The 27065-nt window shown below is 37.4% G+C and overlaps 1 protein-coding gene across 6 annotated transcripts in view; it reads right to left on the reverse strand.

Annotated features, from left to right (window-relative positions):
• Nucleotides 1-2574: 2574 nt before the first annotated feature.
• Nucleotides 2575-27065, reverse strand: part of SFMBT2 (Scm like with four mbt domains 2) — a 267599-nt gene continuing 243108 nt past the window's right edge. For all 6 annotated transcript variants that reach the window (XM_077469284.1, XM_077469285.1, XM_077469283.1 and 3 more), the window contains 5 exons: nucleotides 19861-20036; nucleotides 15529-15698; nucleotides 9642-9884; nucleotides 8734-8862; nucleotides 2575-8114 (listed from right to left, as the gene is read on the reverse strand). In XM_077469284.1, coding sequence (XP_077325410.1) covers nucleotides 7974-8114; nucleotides 8734-8862; nucleotides 9642-9884; nucleotides 15529-15698; nucleotides 19861-20036 — 859 coding nt within the window. In that variant the 3' untranslated portion in view covers nucleotides 2575-7973. The remainder of the gene's footprint in view (nucleotides 8115-8733; nucleotides 8863-9641; nucleotides 9885-15528; nucleotides 15699-19860; nucleotides 20037-27065) is intronic.

Here is a 27065-nt window from a genome sequence, read left to right on the forward strand (position 1 = left end):
CAGCAACGCCAACCCACCCTCAACTTTGGGGCATTGCAGATGTTCTAGTTTTAGTCTAGGGGGATAATTTTTCCAGATTAAAGTACGAAATACAGTATTGACAATGCTAAAAGTATTTAAAGGAACCATCACCAGGGAGTTATGAAGGAAATACAGCAGTTGGGGCATTTAGTCCCAACCTTAATACAGAAAAAATGTACGAAACCACAATATGATGCCTTCAAATGTGAAAGAAAAGAAATTATGAGTAGCTGTAGATGTCGTACAACATAATGTACTCACTAGGGAAATTTGGTGTCATCTGTTTTTGTTCTTTTGTTCCTTAGTGTGTGTGTATTTAAATATTTATGTACTACTACTACATGTACTAATGCATTAATTTTTTCTTCTCTACGGAAAATAATAAAATAAAGAGGCTAAATGCAGGGTCTTTTCTGGCACAATAACAGGTTCAGGATGAATGAAAGCAGTTTTTCATAAGTGGCAGCACAGCAGAGCAGTTAGCTTTGCAGAGCCCTTTGTATGATTGAATCCTCTGATCCTGCTTTTTGATAAGGAATGAGTCATTACTCTGATAATTAAATCCAGTTATGAAAGAATGCCTTCCTTTAGCATAGACACAAGATAGTGATGCTGAAAATATGAAAAGGAGACTAGAGATGCATTGTACGGCTATTTCATATTTATCTGACTAAATAAAATTTTAACATTTTTTTTTTGTCCTGACCATAATAAACAAAGAAATAAAATCTGTACAAAACTACTATACCTTCCCTTTAAAGAGAGCACAGGAGTGTCCAGGTGTTATTTATAATCAGCACTTCTTCAACTATGGAAAGTTTTGTTTTCTACTGTGGGTTTCTTCATTTATATTATATTTTTTGCGATTGTGTTGCATTATTTTATATGATCGCAATTGTATTCACTGGTTTGTTCACCAATATATATTTATTGGGACATTATATATTGAGTTAGGGTATATCTTGGTTGTCTGATACACTTTTGTTGGTTCATATATTTTTAAAGGGGAAGTGCAACAGGTTTTATGTACATACACTCTTCTGTTGTTTTGCATTCCGACATTCACTGTGCTGATTCTGTATAACTTTGTAAGATTTTATTATCATCTAGTGTAGATTTATTTTGTTCTCTTACAAGCAAAAGAAGACACAGTGTGCTGCAGGAGACCAGACATCCAACATAAGTGGAAATGTGCCAGATGCTGAAGATATCTTAGGCAGCAATATCTCCTAAACACTATAATTTTCCTATGGGACACTTAAAGAGAATATATGGAGAAATTTGGGCCATTGAGGGTTTTCGGTCATCCAAGTCATGGGATAGTCATGTGTTGATTATTCTTGAAAAGATTTTACCAAGTGTTTTACTTCAGTTTATATAGTAAGAATTATTCAGCATTTAAAACTCAGTGTAGTCCAATCAATGTAATCCAATCACCACAATGTCACATACATGTGTTAGACATTTTTGACAGAGCAAATAATTAAAAGAAGAAACAATATTATTCAGTCCTCTTCCTGTTTGCCTCTTCTTTAGTGCCGGGTGGTCCAAAATGATGCAGAGAGTTGTGCTCTCTACATCATCACACTGAAAGTTGACACTCTGCATTCACAGCATGTTCTCATTTTTTGGTTTGAATTAAAATGACATAATTCAACCCAAAAAACTAAAGATGTCTAGTGTCAGAGTTTAATTACTGCAAGGGACAGTGACAGAGGGGATATAAATATTATAGCCAGAGCAGCCTTTTCATTTTCTTTTTCTAAGGCTGGACACCATTTAAAAGCTGAGTAAAGTCTGGCTTTAACATTTTTATCAAGCTATTCTCTACCTATGTGTGTATCAATTGATCATCTATTGATCACATCCTAGAGGTTATCCCAATAAGCTTGATCTCTATTCTCCATGCTAAGTTTGATACAAGAGCAAGCATCACTAAAGCCTGGTACACATAGGCCGAATGTTGGGACATGTCTGCCTTTTTTTCAAAAGGTCGACATTCAGCCCATGTGTATGTCGGTCTGTCCAACATAAGCCAGTTTCTCTTGGCCAGCTTCTGTTGGACGAGCACACTAGAAAACCAGCAGCCAACCGACTCCCGATCAGATCCGAGTGGCGGGGGGCTGCCTGTCAGAACACAACAGATCAGCGGGGGAGATCACTGCACTAACTTTGCATTGTTAATACAGTGGCTCCAAACCAGAGCGGACAGTGTTTTTTTGTTCAAACGCAGGGTTGAACGAAAAAAAACCTCATAGTGTATACCAGCGAATGCTGCTCACCTTTATGCCAACTTGCTTTCAATACACCAGACTCTTAAGTCTTCAACATGATAAAAATGAGTCCAGCTATTGTATTGTTCTAAGCAGAGAGTATGTTACAGAGATAAAAATGTGAGATATATATAATACCTGGTTATTAATAGCATTTATATTATCCTATTAATGCCTTAGCTATAGCATCTTTAGGATATCATTTCAGGATCTCATTAAATCATATACCAAAAAAACTGAAATAATCAAAAATTTTGCAAGAAACAGAAAGAACAAATGCTTGCTTAAATAATAGGGCTTTATTAACATGGTGGTTTACAAGTTTTTTCAAGTAGAAAGGGTGGACATTTTAATACAAATTAAAATAAACTCTGTAAATAGATTTTTACTTATATACATGAGAAAACCTATATACATAATGCAATATTACAGAAAATAACAGCATGCCCTTGCCCAAAGAGAAAAAATGAAATAGAAAGTTATATTAAACATGTTTTACAAACTCTTGGAATGGTATATAGCTTAGATAGCAGGCTATTTCTTTACAACACAAAAGTTACATTAACTACATCTACAAACTCTTGCGAATGACATCTTTGTATGGTTCTTACTTAGGTCATCACTTCAGTATTCCTTGGGAGTACTTATGACATGTAAAAATAACATACCTAATCCCCCAGCTCACAAGAATATTTGAAGTTACCTCGGAACTCCTAAGCCTTTTACAAAAGCACTCTTGTGCTTTTTTAAATTCACAGACCTGTCAGTAATTTATAATATCCTTTCAATTTTCAATTTTAAGTGTGAATACATCATCCCACATATATATATATATATATATATATATATATATATATATATATATATATATATATATATATATATTTGCTGCCTTACAAAATCCTTCAAGTCACCATTTCATAATTTAACACCTGGTTACCTATTCTAAATATTCTTTGTTCAGCTAATTGCTGCAGTGCAGCAGTAACTATGATCACACCGTGTTAAATAAAAATGAGAGCAGGTTTTAGAGCTGGTGCCCTTTTACAGAATGCAGCCTTTTCAAAATGAAATGGAAAAAAACAGCTCATGAAGTGAAGTGTCCGGTTTGTGAAGTAAGAAAATTTATGTTCAGTTCCTGAAGCCAAATTTCCAGATGTCAGTGCATTATGGAGTAAATAATGCCACCCTTGTTAATCTAGAAAGATTTTTAATAATATACAATTTTAGAACTGCCAAATCATTATACGGCTCTCCAGGTGTCAAGTTTTATTTTTTTTTAAGATATTCTTGCGCTCATAAACATAAGATACCTGTCTCCTGATCTGAATCAAACTACAAATGCATGCCTTTGGATAAACGGTGACATATTTAACCAATGTTGGTAGGAATGGAACAGGAATAATATACTGTTCTTATTATTTCATAGATGGCCTAGTGTTGAGGGGTATCATGTTTTTTGTAAATTTGTTGAGAGCAATGCAATTTTGTACACACTAAATTCTAGTGTGTTAATGATGGCAACATTTTTTAAATCAATTTGGAAATACTCTTTTTTAGCAATGTTATTTGTATACTGTTGTTTGTTATGTGCATTTATCATAAAATATGGTTTTGGAATATTGATATATGAAAACATTCTAAAGAGTATATAAATATATATATGAAATTGTTACACTGATTGTTGAAATACAGATTACATTTTGGGGATGTAGATTCTTATACTGTTGTTATATTTTCTTTTTCAATAATTTTTTTTAAGGTTATAAACTGTATAGATATAAAACCATACAATACAGTATAGAAAAGTACCGGTACATAATAACATTAGTTATTAGACATACAACAGTGGTCACTAAGGAACCGGTACGAACAGTGGTGGCTGGTGCTCGAGGATTTTGGGGCTGTGGGTGGGCCCCTCCAGATACGTACTCACCCTACGGGTGGAGCCCTCCAGCAATCATGGCTCCCCTGGTGCCCAGCACTGCAGCTTCTGCATTGACCCTGTCTTAAGCCCCCTGTTCTGATTGGCCTGAGGCAGGAAGCCAGAAGCCGGTGCTGATTCGCTGGTATTGCAGGGTGGGAGGGCACATAAAACAGGCTAATTGGGGCCTTAGGTTGTTGTTACATGCATGTGCGGGGGTGACAAACCTCCTAAAGACCTGTTGGTCTTACACAGTGCATAACTGGACAGACGGTGTGGCTGGGGGGGTTGGGTGCCCCTTGTGGACCAGCGGCCACTGCGTATAATGTTATTTTGGGCTTTGGCTAATTCTTGAGAGCAGAAAATACATCCACCGAAGAGGAGGTGTATGACCAAGGGACGCTCTCATCTCAATCATGAATCAATCATGGTAGCTGATCTTAGTGTTTGCATACACAGCCCTCAACTGTTGGTATATTCTATGTATTTTGTATTTATGTTGGTATTGTAAAAAAAAACAAGTATTTCTTTTAGCTAACCAATTTGGGATTATATAACATGCAAACACAATGAATGTCAAAGAAGATATATGGGTAAACCCAGACAAATTACTTCAGTAAGACATCATAAGTTTTATACTTGTTGCTCAAAGTGACTGTTAAGAATTTTTACTTTATTTGAAACTTATAATATAAAATATGGATGCCATTTGAACAAATTGCCAAATGCTAATAGTTCTTTGAACCTGCAACTTATTTTTATAATTTAATGGAAGAAGAGGATTATAAGTAAGACAAAATGTTTTTTTTGAGGTCCCCTGATTAATTTACAGTGGAGATGATTTAGTAAACATTTTTCACTAAGCCAAGTAAGCCTGTGTTTACACACCGATTTGCAGAAAGGTTTGTGACAATCTGGAATTTGATTGGATGACTTACCTGAAAATGGCTTCACTGAGATAAGTAAAATAGGTACTCCTTTAGTAAATTAACCCCAAAGTCTGCTTGCAACTCTAGGAGATCAAATAGTTACAGCTAGATATGTTAATCACACAATTTAAGGATATATATATATATATATATATATATATATATATATATATATATATATATATAATTTTTTTTTTTTACCTATAGCTTTTCTATAACTTTTTGAATTACTTAAACAAAATACAAATCCAATCAATTCAACTGGGATTCCTTAAATGCATCTGCACTTGCAGGACAACAACTATTCATAATGGGGCCTCATAGAAAGCTCATTAAGACCCCCCCCCCTTCTTTCCCCAATCTCCTTCATTAAAAAAAGGCAAATTCCCTATTGATTCAGAATACTAATTACTAATTTTATAGAGGTTCTCAAAATTATATAAACATTTGTTTTATCCAACTTGTATTAGTCAGGCTATAGTTACACCCCCAACAATTAAACCATATTTATACCGCTTTTACATTATTATTTTATTTTTTTTGTAATTTCTCTTATTAATCTATTTAAGTCAATTTCCGTTTTCCCCAATTAAACTGCTTTTAAATTAATTTAGCAGCTGGGTTCACCCCCATACACATGTATCAACCATTTTGTACAATATTTTTTTATTTAAAAGGGCTTATTAGATTTATAAATGCATTCCTTTTCTTAGCACAGATCTAAGCTTCACTTCATGCCAGACAGCCATGGTCAATCCACCACAGTAAAGCAACATAATGAGAAAATAAAGAATGACAGGCAATATTTCTGTAAAATGTATGTTAAACACTGGAACTATTTCCTTTCTATGTTTACAAAATAGAATAATCAATAAGGCATTTAACAAAACTGTCACCACTTGAAAATAACAAGCCTGCAATGGGTTATAGTGCATGATTGTATTGACGGTTCCAAAACACAGATTAGCCATTTTTTTTTTAGAGAACAAGACAACTTAAAATGTTGTGTTTTCATTATTGTAACAGAAGAAGAAACAGGAATCATTGGTCAGCCTAATAAGACCCTTGATGGCATTCCAGATGCCTTAATACAAGCATATTTCAAAATACGACAATACATAATTTAGAAAGCTATTTCTTATATCTCTCTTCTACCCAGAAGCTATATAATCTAACAAAATAGGCAAAGCATTTTTGGATATGTATATATATGACCATCACCCTCCTCCCTTACTGATTCTCATCATCGTGTTTTTTGTTATAAAAGAAAAAAGAAAGACCAGATGGTGTGTATGTGCACAGAGAACCATAATTCATAATTGTATCCCCTGCATATTGTACACAGAAGTAGGCACCAAAATATTGCAGAGAAGCACCAGGAAATTAAAATTTGATCAAAAAAAAATGGTGGAGGTGATTCCCTCGCAGTTTAAAGGTGACCACACCAGTAAGTGACCACATTCAGGCAGATGGCTAGAACTACAAAGTCAACACATCAAGCCATTATTGATGGTTTCACTAAAACCACTCTTGGATATCTTAGTGGTTGAAGCCACTACATATTTTATCTAACCTGGACAAACCAAGCCAAAAAATATACATGTGTGGCTAGACTAACTCTAAATGTACTTTTTAACAGACCTTCAGTAAAGTGAATAAAGTTTAGTTTAAGTTTAGTTTAGTTTTTTTCACTATATCAAACAAATGGATCTGTGGCTGCTGATAAATTGTGCCTTTTAATTAAAACAATTAGCACATTTTCAAGAAAACCCTTAAGAAACAAGGCAGATTTTTCCCATCTGGACTACACACATGCATAAAAAAGTATTTGGTCTCTATGGTCTGTGCAGTCGATAATGCACAACACAATACAACCATTTTCCAGTAAAATTGCTCAAATTTGCTATTCTATCTTGCAGAATAGTATTTCAAAAACAGGATTTAAAATTAAATAAAAAAAATGCATTGTGAGTGTAGGCTTCTATTTGTAGACCAGGGTGCTGACACAAATCCACAGAGCTCTGAAGGCAATGGACATGGCACTATAGAAAAATATAAAACTAAATTGACACTTGGCATGGGTCTGTGTTATCAGGCAGAAAACAAAATTACATCAAGGCTGGAAAAAATGGCTGTGTCTTAAGCAGTTTATTTTCTAAAAGGGCTCCTATTTGTCACAATGAACTATTGCAATGAGAGCAGTAGCAAAAACAACTGTTTGTACTGTGGTCCCATTATTATGCCTGATGTTAGCACATCCTTCAATCACTCGGCTAACTATGTGCACACTGTCTAAGTTTACGGCTTAGTGGCATTTTAACTGCAAGCAAAGCCTCCTACAATTTATTACTCTGCAGTGAAATATGGACATCTCCAGCAGAGAGATGCTTTATTTTTTTCTACTGATTGGTATTAAAATGACAAGGACAATAAAAAGGGGCTGCTATATTGAAGCTTTCATGTTAAGCCACAGATCACAGTAAAAATGACCACACACTTTCAATATGAAAGATTACAAAGTTTGCTAAAAGTTTAGAAGTGCCAAAATATTTGCCTTTTTATCCAAAGTCAGGCAAAAGTCAAGAATCAAAAAAATTGGTTCATTAGAAACGTATATAGGATAGAAAGTTTTTTTTTTTTGTTTTTTTTTTGCCTCTAACAAGACCAATCGTAGCTATTTGGAAAGACGCCAGCAATTTCTATAAATGTGTCTTTGTGAAAAGTAGGAACCTTTTTAAATCATTTTTATTTTCCTCTGTAAAAACACATGCTTTCACCTGAACATTTTCTGTAATGAATTGGGTACAGCAAAACAGAACGCAGGATTTATTTAGCATATTGTGCATAGAATGCCACTTTTACTCTTTCTATTTGATGGCACAACTTAATGGCTGGGCCCAGTTTCAACTCCATGCATTCTTGGACAGTGGGAAGAGTCAGCAATAACAGAGCTTGCCCATCGATGTCCTGTAAGTGAAAAGAAAACAAATGTTTAGGGATTTCTGCAAGATGTGCTCCTTATTTTACTTTTAAAAGGTATAATCTTGAGGCTTATGTGTTTTCCATAGAAGCTATACCCCTTACTAGAGCTATTCACAATAATGGTTATTACTACTGATTTAATCAATATTCTGCTGCCAGTTACATAAAAGATTATTGGAAGCACTAATATTTTTATTTCTGTCTGTCTATGTTTCTGCTTCTTTTTTTAAACCCAAATTTCATGTAATTTTAAGTTAAGGTGAACTAAAAGAAACATCTTGTGTCGTTCCTATATAAGTAAACACATCATTACATGTAATTGTACCTGAGCAATTGTCTTCTCGAGTTCAAGTATAAAAAAAATTACCTAACAGTATCCAGCAAAATGGTGATATATTAGTTTAGAGTTGAATTACTAGATAATAGGTCTTTCATATCAGATCTTCCTTCTTGGTAAATTGGTGAAGTCATCTCACTTCCTACTACTATAAGTAAGTGTTTCTCACCAATTTTTGCAGTTAAAAGATTCTGAATGACTTTAGGGATACAATGCTCCTGGCAAAGAAATGTAATACTATTTTATCCAGAGACGTGATTGATGTACCTGTTCTTGAAAGATTTTTGATAATGCAGCACAATCTGTAGACTTTATAAACTTGACCACATCAGTTACTGTCCACTCCAAAGGATTACTTTCTAGTATTAAACATTCCTCCTCCTCCTGTTTCTTCTCCTGTGTGGACAAAAAGCAACATATCATGCAAATTACTGTTTTGGAAATATAATTTTTTTTCTTTTTTTTACCTTGTTGCATTTCATTTAAGAAAAAATTAAAGCAAAGCATCTGCTTTTGTTAAAAAGATTTTGCAACTGAACCTTGCTTGGACTCCAAGTAGTTCAATATGATTTGGCTATACATGTTTATGGCCAAATGTAACAGGTTAGATGTCAAGAAACCAATCTGTATTTTTGCATTGTTTGAGGAATACTAGGATCAGATTTACAATGTTTTGCAATATTTGGCTATACTAATTTTTTGGCAAATCTAACAGCCTTGATATCTAGCAATTGAGCTCTATTTACGCAGTGTGCATGTCAAAGCTAGGAATGTTCTTACAATTTTTAAAAGAATTGGTTACACATAGTTTTTGTCAAATCTAGCAGATTAAATATCAAGCAATTAAGCTGCATTTCTGCTCTGTACAGGGAAAACTAAGCAATCTTAAAATCTAAGTACAAATATGAACAAATATTCTGTTCAATATCAAAATTAATTTGGAACTTGCAATGGGAAGCTTTGCCACATACACATGACTTTGAAAAATAATGTGTAAAATGGACTATTTTGGCCTCTGTATGTTACATGAAACATGTAAACATGTATGTTTCCTGAAACATCTCCAAACAAAACTTCTAATTTTTGTGTTTTTCTCTTATTAAATTGCTATGCTAATAAAGTCTTACAAATATTCCTACTAAATTCTACCACATACTAAAAGAAATAATTCTTACATTCTTCACATTTGTAGCCTTGTCTTCCTCAGTGTAAGTGAGGGAACGTGTTTTTCTAACTCTTCTGGCTCTTTCTGCCAATGGTGGCCTTTCAGACCCTAGGCTTTTCCTAAGAGTTACAGCTCTTCTTGGACGTACAGAGGGAACTTCAACAGAAGAAGTATCTGTATGATCGTCACGTAATTCAGAACTTGTTTCTTCACTCCCCGTGTCTTCTTCCACTCCATCATCTTCAATGCTCTCCTGTTAACATATCACATAGTTAATTATGATTTAGAAAGAAAAAACAATAGAGGACAGTAATCAATGTAAAAAATAAAGGACTTTATAATAGTTTAATAATTATTTCAATTAGGAAAGGCCTATCTTGTAAAACACATCAGATGCATATATAAAAGCTGCCTGTATGAACATGATAAATGTAAACTTCTTAATGCATCCTTTTTTCAACTTGTTTAATATTGAAGAATCCTTGAAAGATTATTCTGGCCTCAGGGAAACTCTGCTAAACCCTGCTAATAATTGAATCTATGGCTCGCTGTACATTAGTGTGATGGTCAAAAAGACAAATGTGATTTATATTTGTGGTCAGTGGGAATAATCTCAATATCTGAGTAGCAGAAATTTCTCCTTGCTCAAGGAACCATTAGCAACCTCAGGAGGAACCCTAGTTGAGAAAGGCTGGCTTAATGATTGCTGAAATAATTTTACAAATAAATATATCCTAAAATAATTGTGATGGCAACATGGATTTGGGGTTTTATTATTGCATTGTAAAGCCTGGTAACTTTAGCAGGCTCATATGTAAGGGAAGCCAAGATGTTGGCATTCATAAAATCTTAATAGTTTGTGTAGTGGAAACTATAGAGTTTGTTTGGATGTACATATGATAGCAAGCAGATTTAATTAAATAGTCATGAAAATAAGGTTTTTAAAAACCTAGTTTTTGTGTGTAGTTTGTTGTGTAGTTTGTTATACTTATGCAGGCCATACATGGTCGAATTTCGAACACATTTTCTTTTCAAAATCAGAAAATTAGTTTTTTTTGTGATCCGATGATGCCACCATTGATTTTCGAAATTCGGCCGACCAAGCCTTCAATTTCACCTCATGTTGCTACAGAAAATAATTTTCTTGGCTGGGAATCTTCTTTTCTCTCCGTAAATTTTCTTTTCTTATTACATTTCTCGCACGATTCTCCCATCATTGATTAGAAAATCGTTTGTTTTAAAAAAAAATTCCAACATGTCCGATTCCTCAAATTTTATTTCCGCACGAAAATCAGCTGTTGCTGCAGCCCACTAATGGTACGAAATTCATACGAAAATTCTTAGATACGATTTTCAAAAGAAAATTCTTTCGAAATTCGAACTGTGTATGGCCGGCATAAGTCTGCATGGGGCAACCATACATGTTCATCGCATATGAAGACTCCTGCTCCCTGTTTAGTAGTATACACAGTGGGGTTGATTTACCAAAATAAATAGACTGTTCACTTTGCATGGAAATTTGAAAATAAGGTGAAGCTCTGTTTAATTCCATTATCCAACCTTGTGCAAGCAAAACTTCCTTTGCAAAGTGTACAACCACTTTACTTGTAGAATACCCACCCCAGTGACTCTGCATTTCTATTCCCCAACAATATTGCAGATTTACCAGTCAGATTTGATTGATTACTTTACTATTTATGTGGCTCGAGATTTTAGCTTAGTACGTTTTTTTTGCTAAGGGACTGCAATTAACCACTTGCCGACCGCCGCACGACGATGTACGTCGACAGAATGGCACGGGCAGGCATATGGGCATACATGTATGTCCCTGCCTTCCCGCGGGTGGGGGGCCCGATCGGGCCCCCCCCGGTGCCAGCGGCGGTCAGTATCCGTTCAGGAGCGATCCGGGATGAGGGGGCGGCCATTCGTTCATGGCCACCCCCTCGCGATCGCTCCTGACGAATGGAAGTGAAGCGTGACATCACTTCCTCTCCTGTAATGTAAACACAGGCAGAGGAAGTGATGTAATCTCTCCTCCGTGTCGGTATTTTTCGTTCCGGCACCGAGGAGAGAGGATCGGTGAGTTGCACCAACACTACACAATACAGTAGAACATGCCAGGCACACTCTCACCCCCCCTTCACCCCCCGATCACCCCCCCAATCACCCCTGCACCCCCAGTCACAGTGACACCAATTGCATTTTTTTATTTTTTTTGCATTGGTGTCATTTGTGACTGTAATAACTGTTAGGGCAGTTAGGGTTAGCCCCCTTTAGTTCTAGGGTACCCCCCTAACCCCCCCAATAAAGGTTTAACCCCGTGATCACCCCCCGTCGCCAGTGTCACTAATGCTGGGTTCACATTGCAGCGGTTTATGAGAACGGATGTGATTTTGCACCGCACTGCAGTGCAAATCACATCCAATCTCTGTGTGATTCGAGTTCAGCCATACAGATAGTATGGCTGAATTCGCATCGCACCCGCCGCACCCGCCGCACCCGCCGCAAACTTGCACGGGACCCTTTTTTTGGTCCGCAGCAGAATCGGATCGCATGGGTGTTCACACCATGCGATCCGATTCCTGTCCGAGTTTGCAGATCGCACTGCGATATGCGAACTGATCTGGGGGTGTCATTAACATTTCACTGACACTCCCAGCAGTTCGCATAGGGCAGTGTGATGCGGGAACCCGCCGCGGATTAGTGGCGTTCCCGCATCGCTCCAGTGTGAACCCAGCCTAATAAGCGATCGTTTTTCTGATCGCTGTATTAGTGTCACAGGTGACGCTAGTTAGGCAGGTAGGTATTTAGGTTCGCCGCAGCTTTTTATAGCACCAGGGACCCCCATATACTACCGCATAAAGCCCCCTGATTGCCCCCTAGTTAACCCTTTCACCAGTGATCACCATATAACTGTTACAGGTGACGCTGGTTGGTTAGTTATTTTTTTATAGTTTCAGGGCACCCGCCATTTATTACCTAATAAAGGTTTAAACCCCTGATCACCCGGCGGGTGATATAAGTTTGAGTCTGCGTCGCCCCAGGCAGCGTCAGGTTAGTGCCAGTACCGCTAACACCCACGCGCAAAGCATACACCTCCCTTAGTAATATAGTATCTGATCAAATCTATATTAGCGTCGCCAGCAGTTTAGGTTTCCCAAAACGCATTGTTAGCGGGATCAGCCCAGATACCTGCTAGCACCTGCGTTTAGCCCCTCCGCCAAGCCCAGCCCAGCCTACCCAAGTGCAGTATCGATCGATCGATCGATCACTGTCACTTACAAAACACAACACACATAACTGCAGCGTTCGCAGAGTCAGGCCTGATCCCTGCGATCGCTAACATTTTTTTTGTAGCGTTTTGATACAGTCGCTGACAGCCTAGGTGCTTTTTTACCTGTGAGTCTCACTAGTGTACCCCTAAATTTAGGGGTGTCTACTTTCCAAAATGGGGTCATTTGGGGGGGTTTGTGCCATCTTGGCATTTTATGGCCTTCAAAACTGTAATAGGTAATGTGGAGTGAAGTCAAAAATTTACGCCCTTAGAAAGCCTGAAGGCGGTGCTTGGATTTCGGGGCCCCGTACGCGGCCCATGGCATGTGTGAACAATATATCATTTAGTGACAACTTTGTGAAAAAAAAAAAAAGTTTGTAATATTCCCGCAACTTGTGGCAAAATATAAAATATTCCATGGACTCAACATGCCTCTCAGCAAATAGCTTGGGGTGTCTACTTTCTAAAATGGGGTCATTTGTGGGTGTTTTGTGCCATCTTGGCATTTTATGGCCTTCAAAACTGTGATAGGTAGTGAGGAGGGAAATTACAAATGTATGCCCTTAGAAATCCTGAAGGTGGTGCTTGGTTTTCGGGGCCCCGTACGCGGCTAGGCTTCCAAAAAGTCGACCACATGTGGTATCCCCGTACTCAGGAGAAGCAGCAGAATGTATTTTGGGGTACAATTCCACATATAACCATGGCATGTGTGAGCAATATATCATTTAGTGACAACTTTGTGTAAAAAAAAATTATTCAATCGCTTGAGGCAAAAAAATAAAATATTCAATGGGCTCAACATGCCTCTTATCAATTTCCTTAGGGTGTCTACTTTCCAAAATGGGGTCATTTGGGGGGGTTTTGTACTGCCCTGCCATTTTAGCACCTCAAGAAATGAGATAGGCAGTCATTAACTAAAAGCTGCGTAAATTCCAGAAAACGTACCTTAGTTTGTAGATGTGACAACTTTTGCGCAAACCAATAAATATACAGTTATTGACTTTTTTTTTACCAAAGACATGTGGCTGAATACATTTTGGCCTAAATGTATGACTAAAATTGAGTTTATTAGATTTTTCTAATAACAAAAAGTAGAAAATATCATTTTTTTTCAAAATTTGCGGTCTTTTTACGTTTATATCGCAAAAAATAAAAATCGCAGAGTCAGTCAAATACCTTTAAAAGAAAGCTCTATTTGTGGGAAAAAAAGGACGCAAATTTTGTTTGGGTACAACATTGCATGACCGCGCAATTACCAGTTAAAGCAGCGCAGTGCCAAATTGTAAAAAGACCTCATTGACCAGCAAAATGGTCCGGTCTGAAAGTGGTTAAATACAGGATCCAAGCCAGGGAAAACCCCATATTTATTGCCCACCCATATTTTTAACAAGTACAATGTTTGATGAAGTGACCTCCTGCGTATACCATTACACTATACAATCATAAATATCTTGTGACAAAGATATTATCATTCACTATAATTATTTGAAGGGGTTGTAAAGGTGCGTTATTTTTTTAAAATAACAAACATGGTGTACTTACCTCCTCTGTGCAAGGGTTTTGCACAGAATGGCCCTAGTCTTCCTCTTCTGGGGTCCCTCAGCGGTGCTCCTGGCTCCTCCTCTTCTCAAGTGCCCCCCTCGGAGAACGCTTTCTAAGGGGGAATTCGTGCTCCCCGACACAGATAGCAGGACTCGGCCCCATCCCTCGGCTCCCTTGTCATTGGATTTGATTGACATCAGTGGGAGCCAATGGCTCCTGCTGCTATCAACCTGTCCAATAAGGACCTGAGACAGTGGCTGGAGCTGCTGGGCTAATTTTCATCGCTGGAAAGATCAGGTTCAGGTTAGTAAAAGGGGGCTCTGGGGGGCTGCTGCACTACAGAAGGTTTTTCTGTATAGAATGCATTAAGGTAAAAAACCAGGAGGGTTTACAACCCCTTTAATGGTTGGGTAGACAAAACAAGTTTCCCTGTCTAATAATGCTAGAAAAAATGTCTACTAATTTTTTCACGCTGCGTGGACTCCATATAAATAAAAGTGTTAATAAAGGTGTTAATTTATGGACAATTTTAGGTGCATGATGGATATTTGGAAAATTGTTATTTACCATATAATTTGGCTACATAGTTAATATACTACACAGATGCAATACCTCAGAATATACCTCAGAATATACTAGCTGTTGAAAGCCAAACCACCTAATAATTTATAGCTAATAATAATCTTAGCCCTAAAGGACTCTGCTGGAATAAGCATTGCACATGAGTTAGTAAAATGTAATTTGATAGTATGGAGCATGCAACAAGGGCATTAGAAATACCCCAAGGGGTGCAGAAAGAGCCCAAACTCTAAGGTGGGTGTAAAAAAACAAAAACACTGTTACAGGGATATCTGCTTTACGGAGATACAATAATAATCTACATCTAAAAGAAGAACTATCTTCATTTTAAAGATTACTTCTTGGATGAAACAATCATTTAGGATAAAGAAACAATATTATGCAATCTAGCAAAAAAAATTGTTAATACTATAAAGAGCATACGAGAAAAGTAGTAGATACTTTAAATTTACTTTTGAAAAAAAGAAACTCAGAAATGCACAGCTTCGTGCATAATTCATACCTCAGCTGACCCAACAGGACTGACATCAACCACTGAAGTCCGTCTCTTTTTCTGTACAAAAATTGATTTTCTTTTCTTTCTTCTCTTTACTGGTTTGGTTTGATTGTCATCTAAACTGGGTTGTCCAACTGGTAGTTTAGATATTTTTTTCCGTTTTCCATAATAATAAGCTAGGTAACAATAAAAAGGGTCCATAGTGAGATAGACATAAAATAAATAACATGCAGCTGATTAATACAGCAATAAATGCAATCACTGCATCATACTTTGCCTTGCTATCAGCCCTTTATAATCCCCTGTATAGCAATGAACCTGCTAAAAGGATGAGGGACCAGAGCAAGAAGGATAACCTCATTATTGTGCTCTTACTCCTTTATTGTCCATTCAACAATAAATTGAAGTGTACCTCATCAAACAGTGGACGTGCCATTGGCTGTTGTGTTTGGTAGGTGGGTCTAGATTGGCTGAATAGAATAGAATAGAAGAACAAATCCTTTGGTAACAAAAAAATTTCACTTTCAACACACTGTAAAAAGCAAGGATACTGATGCTATCTGAGCAATGTGCTAGAAGAAAAGGTGCTAAAACAAACACATAACACAGCTCATGGTCCAAATATCAATACATCAATACATATCATACATATGCCATAAAATAAATGTCATTGCAGTGCATAGGCTTGCAAAGATTTGTTTCTTGGGATTCAATGACTACCACACTCTTACATATAAAAATGTAGCTGGAAAATGTTAAAAATCTATTTACAATTTTTTAATGAGCAACTTCATATTTCAAAGCATATTCAGGCTCTACAAGGTAGGTGCAGGTTACAAGGAGAGTTAGTACTTTTTGTTAAAGAAAATGTTACTGAAATCAATTTATTTGGTTTGTACAATTGAGACAGTCAGATAGTTAACTTGTAAAGGCTTTAGGAGAGAGAAGAAAATAAGAAACAAAAGTAGATGTGTTTTCCACAATCAATAGCAAAAATGGACAATAAATCACTATGGGCATTTTACTTGGGTTTTACTCTGATGCAAATTTTAAAAACAGTTCAAAGCGTCTTGAAGCTGAACTATGACTTATAAAGAAAAGTAAATGAACCTGTCATTTAATGGACCAACCAAATATAGTTACATATTTTCTTGTTAATTCTTCTTTCACATACCTGCATAAAATTTCCATTCAGAATGAATATGCACTCTGCACTCTTTTTACTGGCGCAAACCACCCTTCTAAATTGATTATAATATGTGTTTGACTCTCTAGCTTCATACACAGCATAGTTTTACTTCTGGGTGTTTTTGACGGCAGTTGTAAGGTTGAGCATTAGTAATTCAACCTATATTTTTCTAATTTTTTATTTCCTTATTTCTACCTACATAGGCACATATGTGGTGCATAAAAGAATCACAGTAATACAAGTTAGCAGCAAACAAAATAAAGCAGGCAAGGATGTACAAGTACAAAGGTAAATTGAGTTTCCTGGAACAAGTTTAGTTGTGAATGACAAATATAAGGCTAGTTGCACCAATACAATGGTGATCAGTGTACAAGTGTACAGGGACCTGCTAAAGGGCTACTTTCCAATGACTATAATAATAAAAACAGTGGAAATAATAAACCATGTATTAACCAATGAAAGGACAAGATAATGGGGAGAGGGATATGATTGGAGAAGGGGGGTTTTAAAGGACCCAATGGGATAAACTTGAGGGGTTTAAGCAGCCAACCACCTCAGTAGGGGAAGGGAGGAGGGAAAGGGGAACATCAGGTACAAGTGAAGAGAAAAAAGGGGAATGGGTGGGATGGAATAAGAAAAAGGGAGGGATGGTGGCGGAGGGGGTGAACTGAAACACTCAAAGTGACTTCAGTGGTCCTTATACATTATGTTGGAATTATCCAGAGAGTGATGGAATTGGATCCAGTAATATTACATTTTTGTGAATTCCTCTGGTTTATCACTAAGGGTGGGTGGAAGTTTTTCTATTAACATAATTTCTCATTCACGCTGGCGAATCACTGACCCAAAGTAAAGGGATTAGCTTGCTTCCATTTACTGGAAATGCAAGCTTTTTCTGCATTTAGTGACCCAAGGTAAGAGTTTCTGCATAAAATGCCCCTAGAGAGAAGAAAGGAGAAGTTCACCCGTTGCACACTTCTGGAAACTACTTCTTAGGAGTGCACCATGGTCATGATTCACTGCAGGAAAGAAGGGTGAGCAGGTTCACTGGTGGCAGATGAAGAGGCCGCATAAGACTCTGAACATGAGGTAAAATTCCAGGCATCTTAGTGCAGTGAGATCAAATCAGGCTGTGTGGACTAGTTCTATACTAACAGTTGTCAGTGGTTCTAGATCTAAATAGTAGTAATCATAGTGTAGATACAGTAGATGAAGATGGATTTGGTGTGAGGACACAATGAAGTTCTTCAGTTGCCATTGTGCTGTGCTAGGCTTCTGGTGTGTGTCTGTGCCTTTAAGATGGAATGTGGTACCTCCAGGCATACCCGCCTTCAATTTACATATTTTAATATATGTTTCAAGATGGGAGTTCTCATAGATTGGAATTATGGACTTCACTTCATAGAGGCCCTTAACAAAGTAGTGTGGCATCCACATATATTTGCAAAATACTAAAAACTCTTGTTTTGATACAAATTGGTAAACAGTTTTTTTTTTTTTTAACTGACTAGCTGAAAGGTGGGGAATTTTTGTATTGTATTTGTTACACAGACATGAATAAAGGTCTCTGGATCCATAATAGAAAAGAATGGGAGGTGGCAATGGAATATACTGAACAAGGAAGTGTGGCTTTCACATATATTTGCAAATGTATGTAAGTAAACCTGTATTTTTAATGCAAATGGTAAAAATTTAAATTGTTAGCTTTTTTTCTCTTTTTGTATCTTTTTTTTAATTTATTTTTTTGCTGGTGAGCTGGGAAATGTTTGTATTGTGTTTCTTTTGTTTAGCTTGCTTGATTTGGAGCAAAGACACAATGGAGGTCTTCAGCTGCCATTGTGCTATGCCGGGCCTCTGGTGTGTCCCTGCCTCTTTAACCACTTGTTGCCCAGGGCAATTTTTGAAATTAGCTTTTTTTTTTGCTAGAAAATTACTTAGAACATTATTATAACTGTATTAACATTATAACTGTATGGACTGACAATTAATTATAGCCACGAGTACTTTTAAATGACATTTTTTCCTTGGGAAATGTCATTTTGTGCAGGGACTGTTCTAAACACAGAAAAAAATATGCCACTTTACAGGCATACTATAGACACCCCCAGGTACAAAATTTAAAGGAATATTTCACTTTTATTTGTTCACTTTAAGCATTATTAAAATCACTGCTCCCGAAAAAATTACCATTTTTAAAACTTTTTTTTGCATTGATACATGTCTCCTGGGCAGGACCTGCATCCCCAAACACTTTTTATGACAATAACTTGCATATAAGTCTTTAAAATTAACACTTTTGATTTTTCATTTTAATGTAACATTTTAATTTTAAGGGTTTCCAGGGGAGCTTTTGAATTTGCCCCGAACACCGCATATTGTTCGGTGTTCTGCAGAACATCCAAACAACCAAAGTTCAGGCCGAGCTTATGCTCGGGCCGAACCGTTCCCCCATCCCTACTTAGCAAGACTACTTCTTTACTACTATGCTGTAGCCATGTCCCCATAATATTTTTTTTTAACCCAATTGTAATATTAAATAACAGGCAAGTAAAATGGTTAGCAGGCTTGCTATAACATAGCACCAGAAGTATAGTCATGTTTAATTTTAGTTTTAAACATTACCAGCTTTTTCGTAACACTAAATGAAGCATGGAGCAAAGAATGGTATGTATAGCAACCACGCCAATTAATCTGTGCATTAAATATTATCTTTTATTGGTCTAGCTCCAATAAAACTTAGATGTGATTGGCTGTGGTATGTTACTACTCTTTAGTTAGAATGTTTAGCTTCCTGCACTGCTTATTGAATAACGTACCATAACGTTTCTTAAAATGCGTCTAAACCACAAAACTAATCCTATTGAACTGTATGGCAGGAACTATAGATGGCTAACGAAAGCTGCTATGTCCCCAGAATGACAACTACATTACTCAGCAAGTATTAAATTGAAAACAAGATTTAGCTACTTATCCAAAGTCAATAAAAAATAAATAGTTTCCAATGACTGTAATTGTTTGTTGTGTTAATGCACCTGTTACACAGCCGGGAATAAGAAATTGATTCTGAACAGTAATCCAGAAATAAACAGCCCTCTTTACATTAGAATTTACTGTACAGTGTGATTCCATATACATTCCGTTGTACTCACTGTATTTGGTTTTTGTGTGTACGGAGCAGTTTTCAGGGCACACATCAGTGACCAGCAATGAACTAAACAAATTGGGACAACATTCCAGTTTTGCACAGACTTTCCGGCAGAAATCTGAAACTTGGTCTGATGTGCGGACGATCTTCACAGTTGCCCTGTAGGTTTTCCCTTTATATCTGCAGGTGAAAACAGACATAACATACTGAATATAGATTCTCTACAATCACACCTGCATGCAGTTCTCTTGAGACTCATTTTCACGTGGCTGGGATTTCACATAATTGCCAGTTCTATTTCAGATCCCTAGGCTGCTTTACAGAGATTACATATGGCTGCACAATTGATAAGAAAAAGAACTGGTTTTGTAACTCTAGGGCCATTTTCGTTGATTATATTTCTTGATTACAATGTATTACTTACAAATCAGCAATCACCTCTTGATGATTAACAGCATTGGTGCTGCACCTGCAAACCATAGTTCTTCACTTAACAAGGGCTTGATGAGTGATACAAACAGGTTGTAAAAAGTATCAGACTTATCCAGCTAGGAAGCTTAAAGTGGTACTAACGTCTGATTTTTTTAATATAAAAATAACAAACATGTTATACTTAGCTGCTCTGTGTAGTGGTTTTGCACAGAGCAGCCCAGATCCTTCTCTTTTTGGGTCCCTATCTGGCGCTCTTGGCCCCTCTCTTCTTTTGAGTGTCCCCACAGCAAGCACCTTGTTATGGGGGCACCTGAGCCGAACTACTGATCTTCTGATCTGTGTGTCCATTCAGACATGGAGCCCAGCTCTGCTCCCTCTCTCTCCTCATTGGCTCACTGACTTTGACAGCAGCAGGAGCCAATAACCTACTGCTGTGTCTTAGCCAATCAGGAGGGTGAGTCCTCGGACTTTGTGTCTCTGGTGCAAAATCGCTGGATCGAAAGGGAGCTCAGGTAAGTATAAGGGGGGCTACTGCACACAGAACGTTTTTCTTTTATCTTAATGTAAAAAATGCATTAAGATAAAAAAAAAAGTCTGCCTTTTCAACCACTTTAAGGAGCAATGGTGCTGTGCAAAGTGCAGTAACCCATAGTAACCAGATCATTACTACTGGACAGCCTAAAGAAAACTTAATTTAACTGATTGTACTTTGTACATAATGGGGCTGATTTGCTAAAGACAAATGGCTGTTCCATCTGCAAGGAAAATTGTACCTTGCAGGGCAAATTGCCCCGAGAGGTTAGTGAATGTGGTGATGTTTCAATTTGCAAAAAATACCCAGTTACGTAAAAGGAAAAAAAAACAGCATTTTTTGCTTGCAAATGACCAGATACTGGAAGTCAGCAGAGCTTTACCTCATTCACTAAACTCTGGGGTAACTTTCCTTGCAAAGAGAATGGGCTGTTTGCCTTTAGTAAATCGACTTCTATAACTCTTTGTGCTGTATTACTATAATAAGCCTTATAATAAGATTCATCATGAACAGAGCTAAATTTAAATAACACCCCCTAACAGACATCATTTAACCCAGAAGATAAAGGACACATGAACACAGTACAAGGACTTTGTGGGTAATGTCAGAAATAATGGCAAAGTCTGTACAAAAAAAACATATAGCCTCAATTGTCCATTATGGCATCTATCCAGAGCCACACATGACCCACCCAGTGAGAGTTGTGCTATGATGGTGGCAGTACTATAACAAAAGTCAATGTCCAATCTTTCTCTAAAGTCCAAATACATGCTTTATTCAATTAAAAATAAAAATAAATCCACAAAAAGTATGATAACACTTCATCCTATAATCACCATTAACCTCCCTGGCGGTATGATTCCATCTGGAATTAGGTGCTGAAAGTGGTACCATTATTTTGCATGGAAATCTGGCGTTTTATTTTGTAGTCCTGTAATTCTTAGGAATAACACTCTTAAATCTGTTCAAACCAGAGTCTAGCAGACATCCCGGGTATGATAAAGTTTATAATATAATAAAGAATAATAAAAATTATTCAATAATGTAATCAAATCCTAAAACACTGAAAAAGGGACACGTTTTGTTTGCTATGGACAATCTCCAAATTCCAGGCAGAAAAAACAGTATTTATAATATAAAAGTACACGCAGGGCATTGCACAGACCACTAGGGACAAAGGGGGTGTGTATTTTTTAATACAGCACTGTAATCTGTAAGATTACAGTGCTGTGTGTGTTTTGTGTCTTTTAACTTTTTGGAATTTGCCGCCGTTCTCCGCTCGCGCGCGCCGTAACGTCGCAGGGAATGGAGCTCGGCGGCATTTGGCACTGTGAATCGAGCGGAGGACGGCTCACTCACACAGCGCGGAGGACATAGCTGGATCCAGGGGAAAAGGTAAGTAAGTCTCCCTGTGTCCTCCCTTGCATCGAGCGAAGCGATCCCGAGTCTGGCTCGGGGTTACCGCTTCTATCAGTAAATTCCCAACCCAAGCCAGACTCGGGATTACTGCTAGGGGGCTTAAGGGTCTTACTGGGGTATCTGCAGTGTGCAATGATCTACTCCATGGGAATGAACGAGGGGGGGGGGTACAAATGTATCGCATGCAAGGTGACAAGGACGCCCAGGCTGGGAGTGCATCACTGCTAGACCGGAATTCTTCAGGTATTCATGTATGTGGAGTCTTCGGCAACAACAAGTACCAATAGACACGGACACTCTCCAAGATGACATGTTTACTATACATACTATACATACTTACTATGCATATCTCTAATAGTATAGAGTAGTTCTAAAATTAATAGTATGTAATAGTCAATTGTAAACTCATTGTATGCATACGTTCATATTTTTCTTTTCAAACATAACTAACAGAAACATAATTTTTAAAAAAAGTTACTAGATATAACATAGCTTCCTTTACATTACAACGATTTCATTAAAATCTGAATGTTGCCACACCTTTTACTGGTTGCTATTTCCTGTTTTTCTTAAGAAAATGAAGTGAGCTGCATTTTTAGCTGAAAATGGTCACTTCAAGGCTTAGTAAACGATCTCTTTAGGGTTGCTAGGAGATTAGGATTTACTCAATAAACCCAACCCAGATTATAAACTCCTTACACTATGTGTGACTCCGTAAAATTATTTAGAATCTATTTAATATAGATATAGAGTATAGTAAAGGGCATCACAGAGATGGAATTGAAACGAAATCACACATTTCGCATTACTATAAAAATGTTTGCTCATCCTAGTATTAACTAATTGAAGCATGGAACTAAAGTTTGTACAGGTTGGTATTTAAACATTCAACATAAAAACCCAACACCTTAGCTTTATAAATCACTGCCTTTGTACTTAGTAAGAACCCAGCTAGGTTATTTTGCTTAGGTGTATTTATAAAGTGTCATGTCATTTTTTTTGCCCCTACTCCAACACCTCCAGTGAGTTATTATAAGGTTATATTTCACCTTATGCATCTTATGACAAGAAGAAAATATTTTATAGAACACACCGTGGTTACACAAGTTTTTTATAATCATTTACAATACTGTACATTACAAACAGGCTTTAAACATTAATTCTATTTTGTGTATAGTAGCTTTAAAAATAAGGCATTAAGTAGGAAAACATTTTTTGAAAAATAAAATTACTGATATGTGTAGCAGTTTTATTTTGCAAAGACCCTTCATATGTCAACAGCCTATGGATTAAGACATGGGGGGGGGGGGGGGGGTATTTACTAAAATCAAGTAGACTGTGCAGTGTGCAAGTGTAGTTGCACTCATTTTGCCCAGCATAGAGCTTTACTTGATAAAGAATACCCAATCAGGTGCAAGGAAAAAAAAAATGAAAAGCATTTTTGTTTGTACATGATCGGATGATGGAAATCAGCAGAACTTCAACTTCACCATATTCACCACATTCACTAAGCTCTGGGAAAAATGAGTGCTACTGCACTTGCAAAGTGCATAGTCTATTTGGTAAATCAAACTCAATGGGGGTTATTTACTAAAGGAAAATCCACTTTGCACTGCAAGTGCACTTGGAAGTGCAGTCGCTGTAGATCCGAGGGGGGCATGCAAGGAAAATAAAAAACAGCATTTTAGCTTGCACATGCTTGGATGATAAAATCAGCAGAGCTTCCCCCCATTTCAGATCTACCCCTTAGATGTAGAGCGACTGCACTTTCAAGTGCACTTTCAAGTGCACTTGCAGTACAAAGTGGATTTGCCTTTCGTAAATAACCCCCAATGTGTATGATCAGCAGATAGACTGTGAACATTGTTGTAGGTTTTTTTTCGATGTTATGTATGCATTATTCCGCCTGGAAGAAAATCACCTGGCTTTTAGGAAAAAACTCAAGACCTTCCTCTTTTAGCAGATGATCAAAGCTCGCCACAGCGCCTAGAGGCGATTCAGTTCGCATTGTGCGCTATACAAGTATTTCATTCATTCATTCATTATTCAGAAGATTGATATAAGAAAGCATGTAGGAATGGGATAACCAGTTTTTTATCACAATGTGGGAAAGGTTTATGTATGATAAAGGGACAGAAGGCTGAACATTTTGTTTAGTGGAGGGCAAGGAAGATACAGGTCAAGCCCTGCTTTGTTCCTATGGCACCTGAGTATTAATGAAGCTACTATAATCCTTTTTCTATGCAGCTATATCCCAAGCTATGTGCACAGTGTTCTTGAACACATATTTACTACACATTTTTTCATTTTATTTTACTACATCAAAATGTGCCTATGTTATTTGTATCCTTTAACCACTTCCCACCCGGCCAATGCACATATACGGCCGGGTGGGAGCCGCCTACTCCTGATATGACGTTCAGGAACGTCATTCAGGAGTAGCGGGATCGCGCGCGCGCGCGCCCGCGCAGCGGCGCGATCCCGATGCGCCCGTGTCACCCGGACACGGCGCATCTCAGATCGGCAGGAGGGCTCTGTGATTGGCCCTCCTGATCACATGACGGCCGTGTCCAATCACGGCCGTCATGTGATGTAAACAAACAGCCGGTTGCTAGGCAATCGGCTCCTCCTCTCCTCACACAGAAGTCATCGCTGTGGAGAGGAGAGCAGATCGCTGCAGCCGGCTGCTGATCAGTGAGTATGAGCTGCTTTTTACAGCTTTTTACTCACTGATCACCAGTCTAGTGTACACAGTAAACACACCACACAGTAAACACATCACACAGTATAAACACAATGTCCCCACACATGTCCCCAAAACATACATGTCCCCAAATAATAAAAACACATGTCCCTAATAATAAAAACATGTCCCCCACATATGTCCCACTAAAATCACATGTCCCAATGATTATCTGCACACATATGTACGTGATCACCTGCACACATATGTACATGATCATTTGCGTACATATGTCCGTGATCACACAAACCAATTATTATACACTTAACGGATTTTTTTTTACCAAAAACATGTAGCAGAATACATTTTGGCTTAAATTTATGACAAAATTAGATTTTATTGGATTTTTATTGAAGTAGAAAAAAGAAAATATTGTTTTTTTTTTCCAAATTTCCGCTTTTTTGCGCTTATATCGCAAAAAATAAAAAACGGAGTCGTGAATAAATACCACCAAAATAAAGCTCTATTTGTGCGAACAAAATGATAAAAATTTCATTTGGGTACAGTGTAGCATGACCGCGCAATTGTCACTGAAAGCGCTAGAGCGCTGAAAGCTGAAAATTGGGCTGGGAAGGAAGGGGGCGAAAGTGCCCTGTATTGAAGTGGTTAATTACACATTGAGCGCACATTATTAAACAAGTGTAGGAAAACAGCTATATACACGTGTAAAATACATGTGAAAAGTATTACGTGCAAAAGAATTTGGAATACTGTTCAGCATCTCCTGGGATTTCCAAAATCTTGATACTTTGCATAGACCCAAAGCTAATGGCACAGTGGTGTAGTGGATAGCACTCTCGCCTAGCAGTAAAAAGGGTCGCTGGTTTGAATCCCAGTACCATGAAACTACCTGCCTGGAGTTTGCAAGTTCTCCCTGTAGTTGTCTGAGTTTCCTCCGGGTACTCTGGTTTCCTCACACACGCCAAAGACATGCTGGCAGGTTAATTGGCTTCTATCTAAATTGGCCCTAGTATACGAATGTGAGTTAGGGACTTTAGATTGTAAGCTCCTTGAGCTCCTCCTGATGTGAATGTACAATGTATGTGTAAATTTATGGCGCTGTATAAGTACCTTAAATAATAATAATATTGCTAATTCCTGGTTCTGCTTTGCATCCCTCAGTGTCACCTCAACACCTCAGGCTTACTAACACAGAATCAGCATCAACAGCGCTTTCCAATAAGCAGGCAGATGACAAAGAATGTTGTCCAGCTGGACCAGGCAGTAGAAGAGTGATATTGCAAAGATTGAAAGGAAAAGGTTGAAAATCACAAGAGCATCTGAACAGAACTGCACATCCTTTAGGAGCTAGAGCAACTGCACAAGTCTGTATGAATAAAGTCCAATAATGTCACATAATACTGCAACCATGTAATTGTTCTAAAACGCTACATTTCCTCAGTTTCCTCTATTTCTGCGATCAGTCTGGCTGTACAGTATAATATAGCAAGTTACAAGGTGAGAGGCTTGGTTGAAGTGGATGGACCTGTATCTTTTTTTTAACCTAATTATTAAACTATGTAATTTATGAAAGACCTGCAAAGGCACCAGGATTTAATTAATAGCATTGTCTCTGAGCCAGCATCTCAGTCCAGAAAGATGCTGGGCATGGTTGATGCCTGAACTAAAATGGTGTTGTCATTCAGATGAGAAAAGCATAAAATGCTTAGCACATGATATTCTATGAGAGGTAATAATTATCTATAAGGCCCATTTACACCAGTGTGTTGTGGTACCAGGTACAAGTTTAATGTGTGTTGCTTTAAAGAACCCAAATTGCATAGGCTACCAAAGCTTTGTAACATATTTGAACTGGACATTCCCTCATCATAGTAGAAAAAAAATTCTGATGCAAAGTTCACTTTAAAACAGTTCAAATACTGTGCATGCATATTTCAGGTACATGTTTAGCTACTTCCTTATAATTAGACTTTAAATTGTTTAATTCTCTTTTTGTGATATATTTTCTGCTAAAATAATGTTTAATCCATTCACAATAAACAGAATGTAGAACACTACATAATACTGTAAATCTGTCATCATTCCTTCACAATAAAATGTTTCCTATAAAAGGTAAAATGAA

The sequence above is a fragment of the Lithobates pipiens genome, unplaced genomic scaffold, assembly GCF_037356315.1.
Source record: "Lithobates pipiens isolate NorthernLeopardFrog02 unplaced genomic scaffold, aLitPip1_a1.2 Scaffold_8, whole genome shotgun sequence".
Lineage (NCBI taxonomy): Eukaryota > Metazoa > Chordata > Amphibia > Anura > Ranidae > Lithobates > Lithobates pipiens.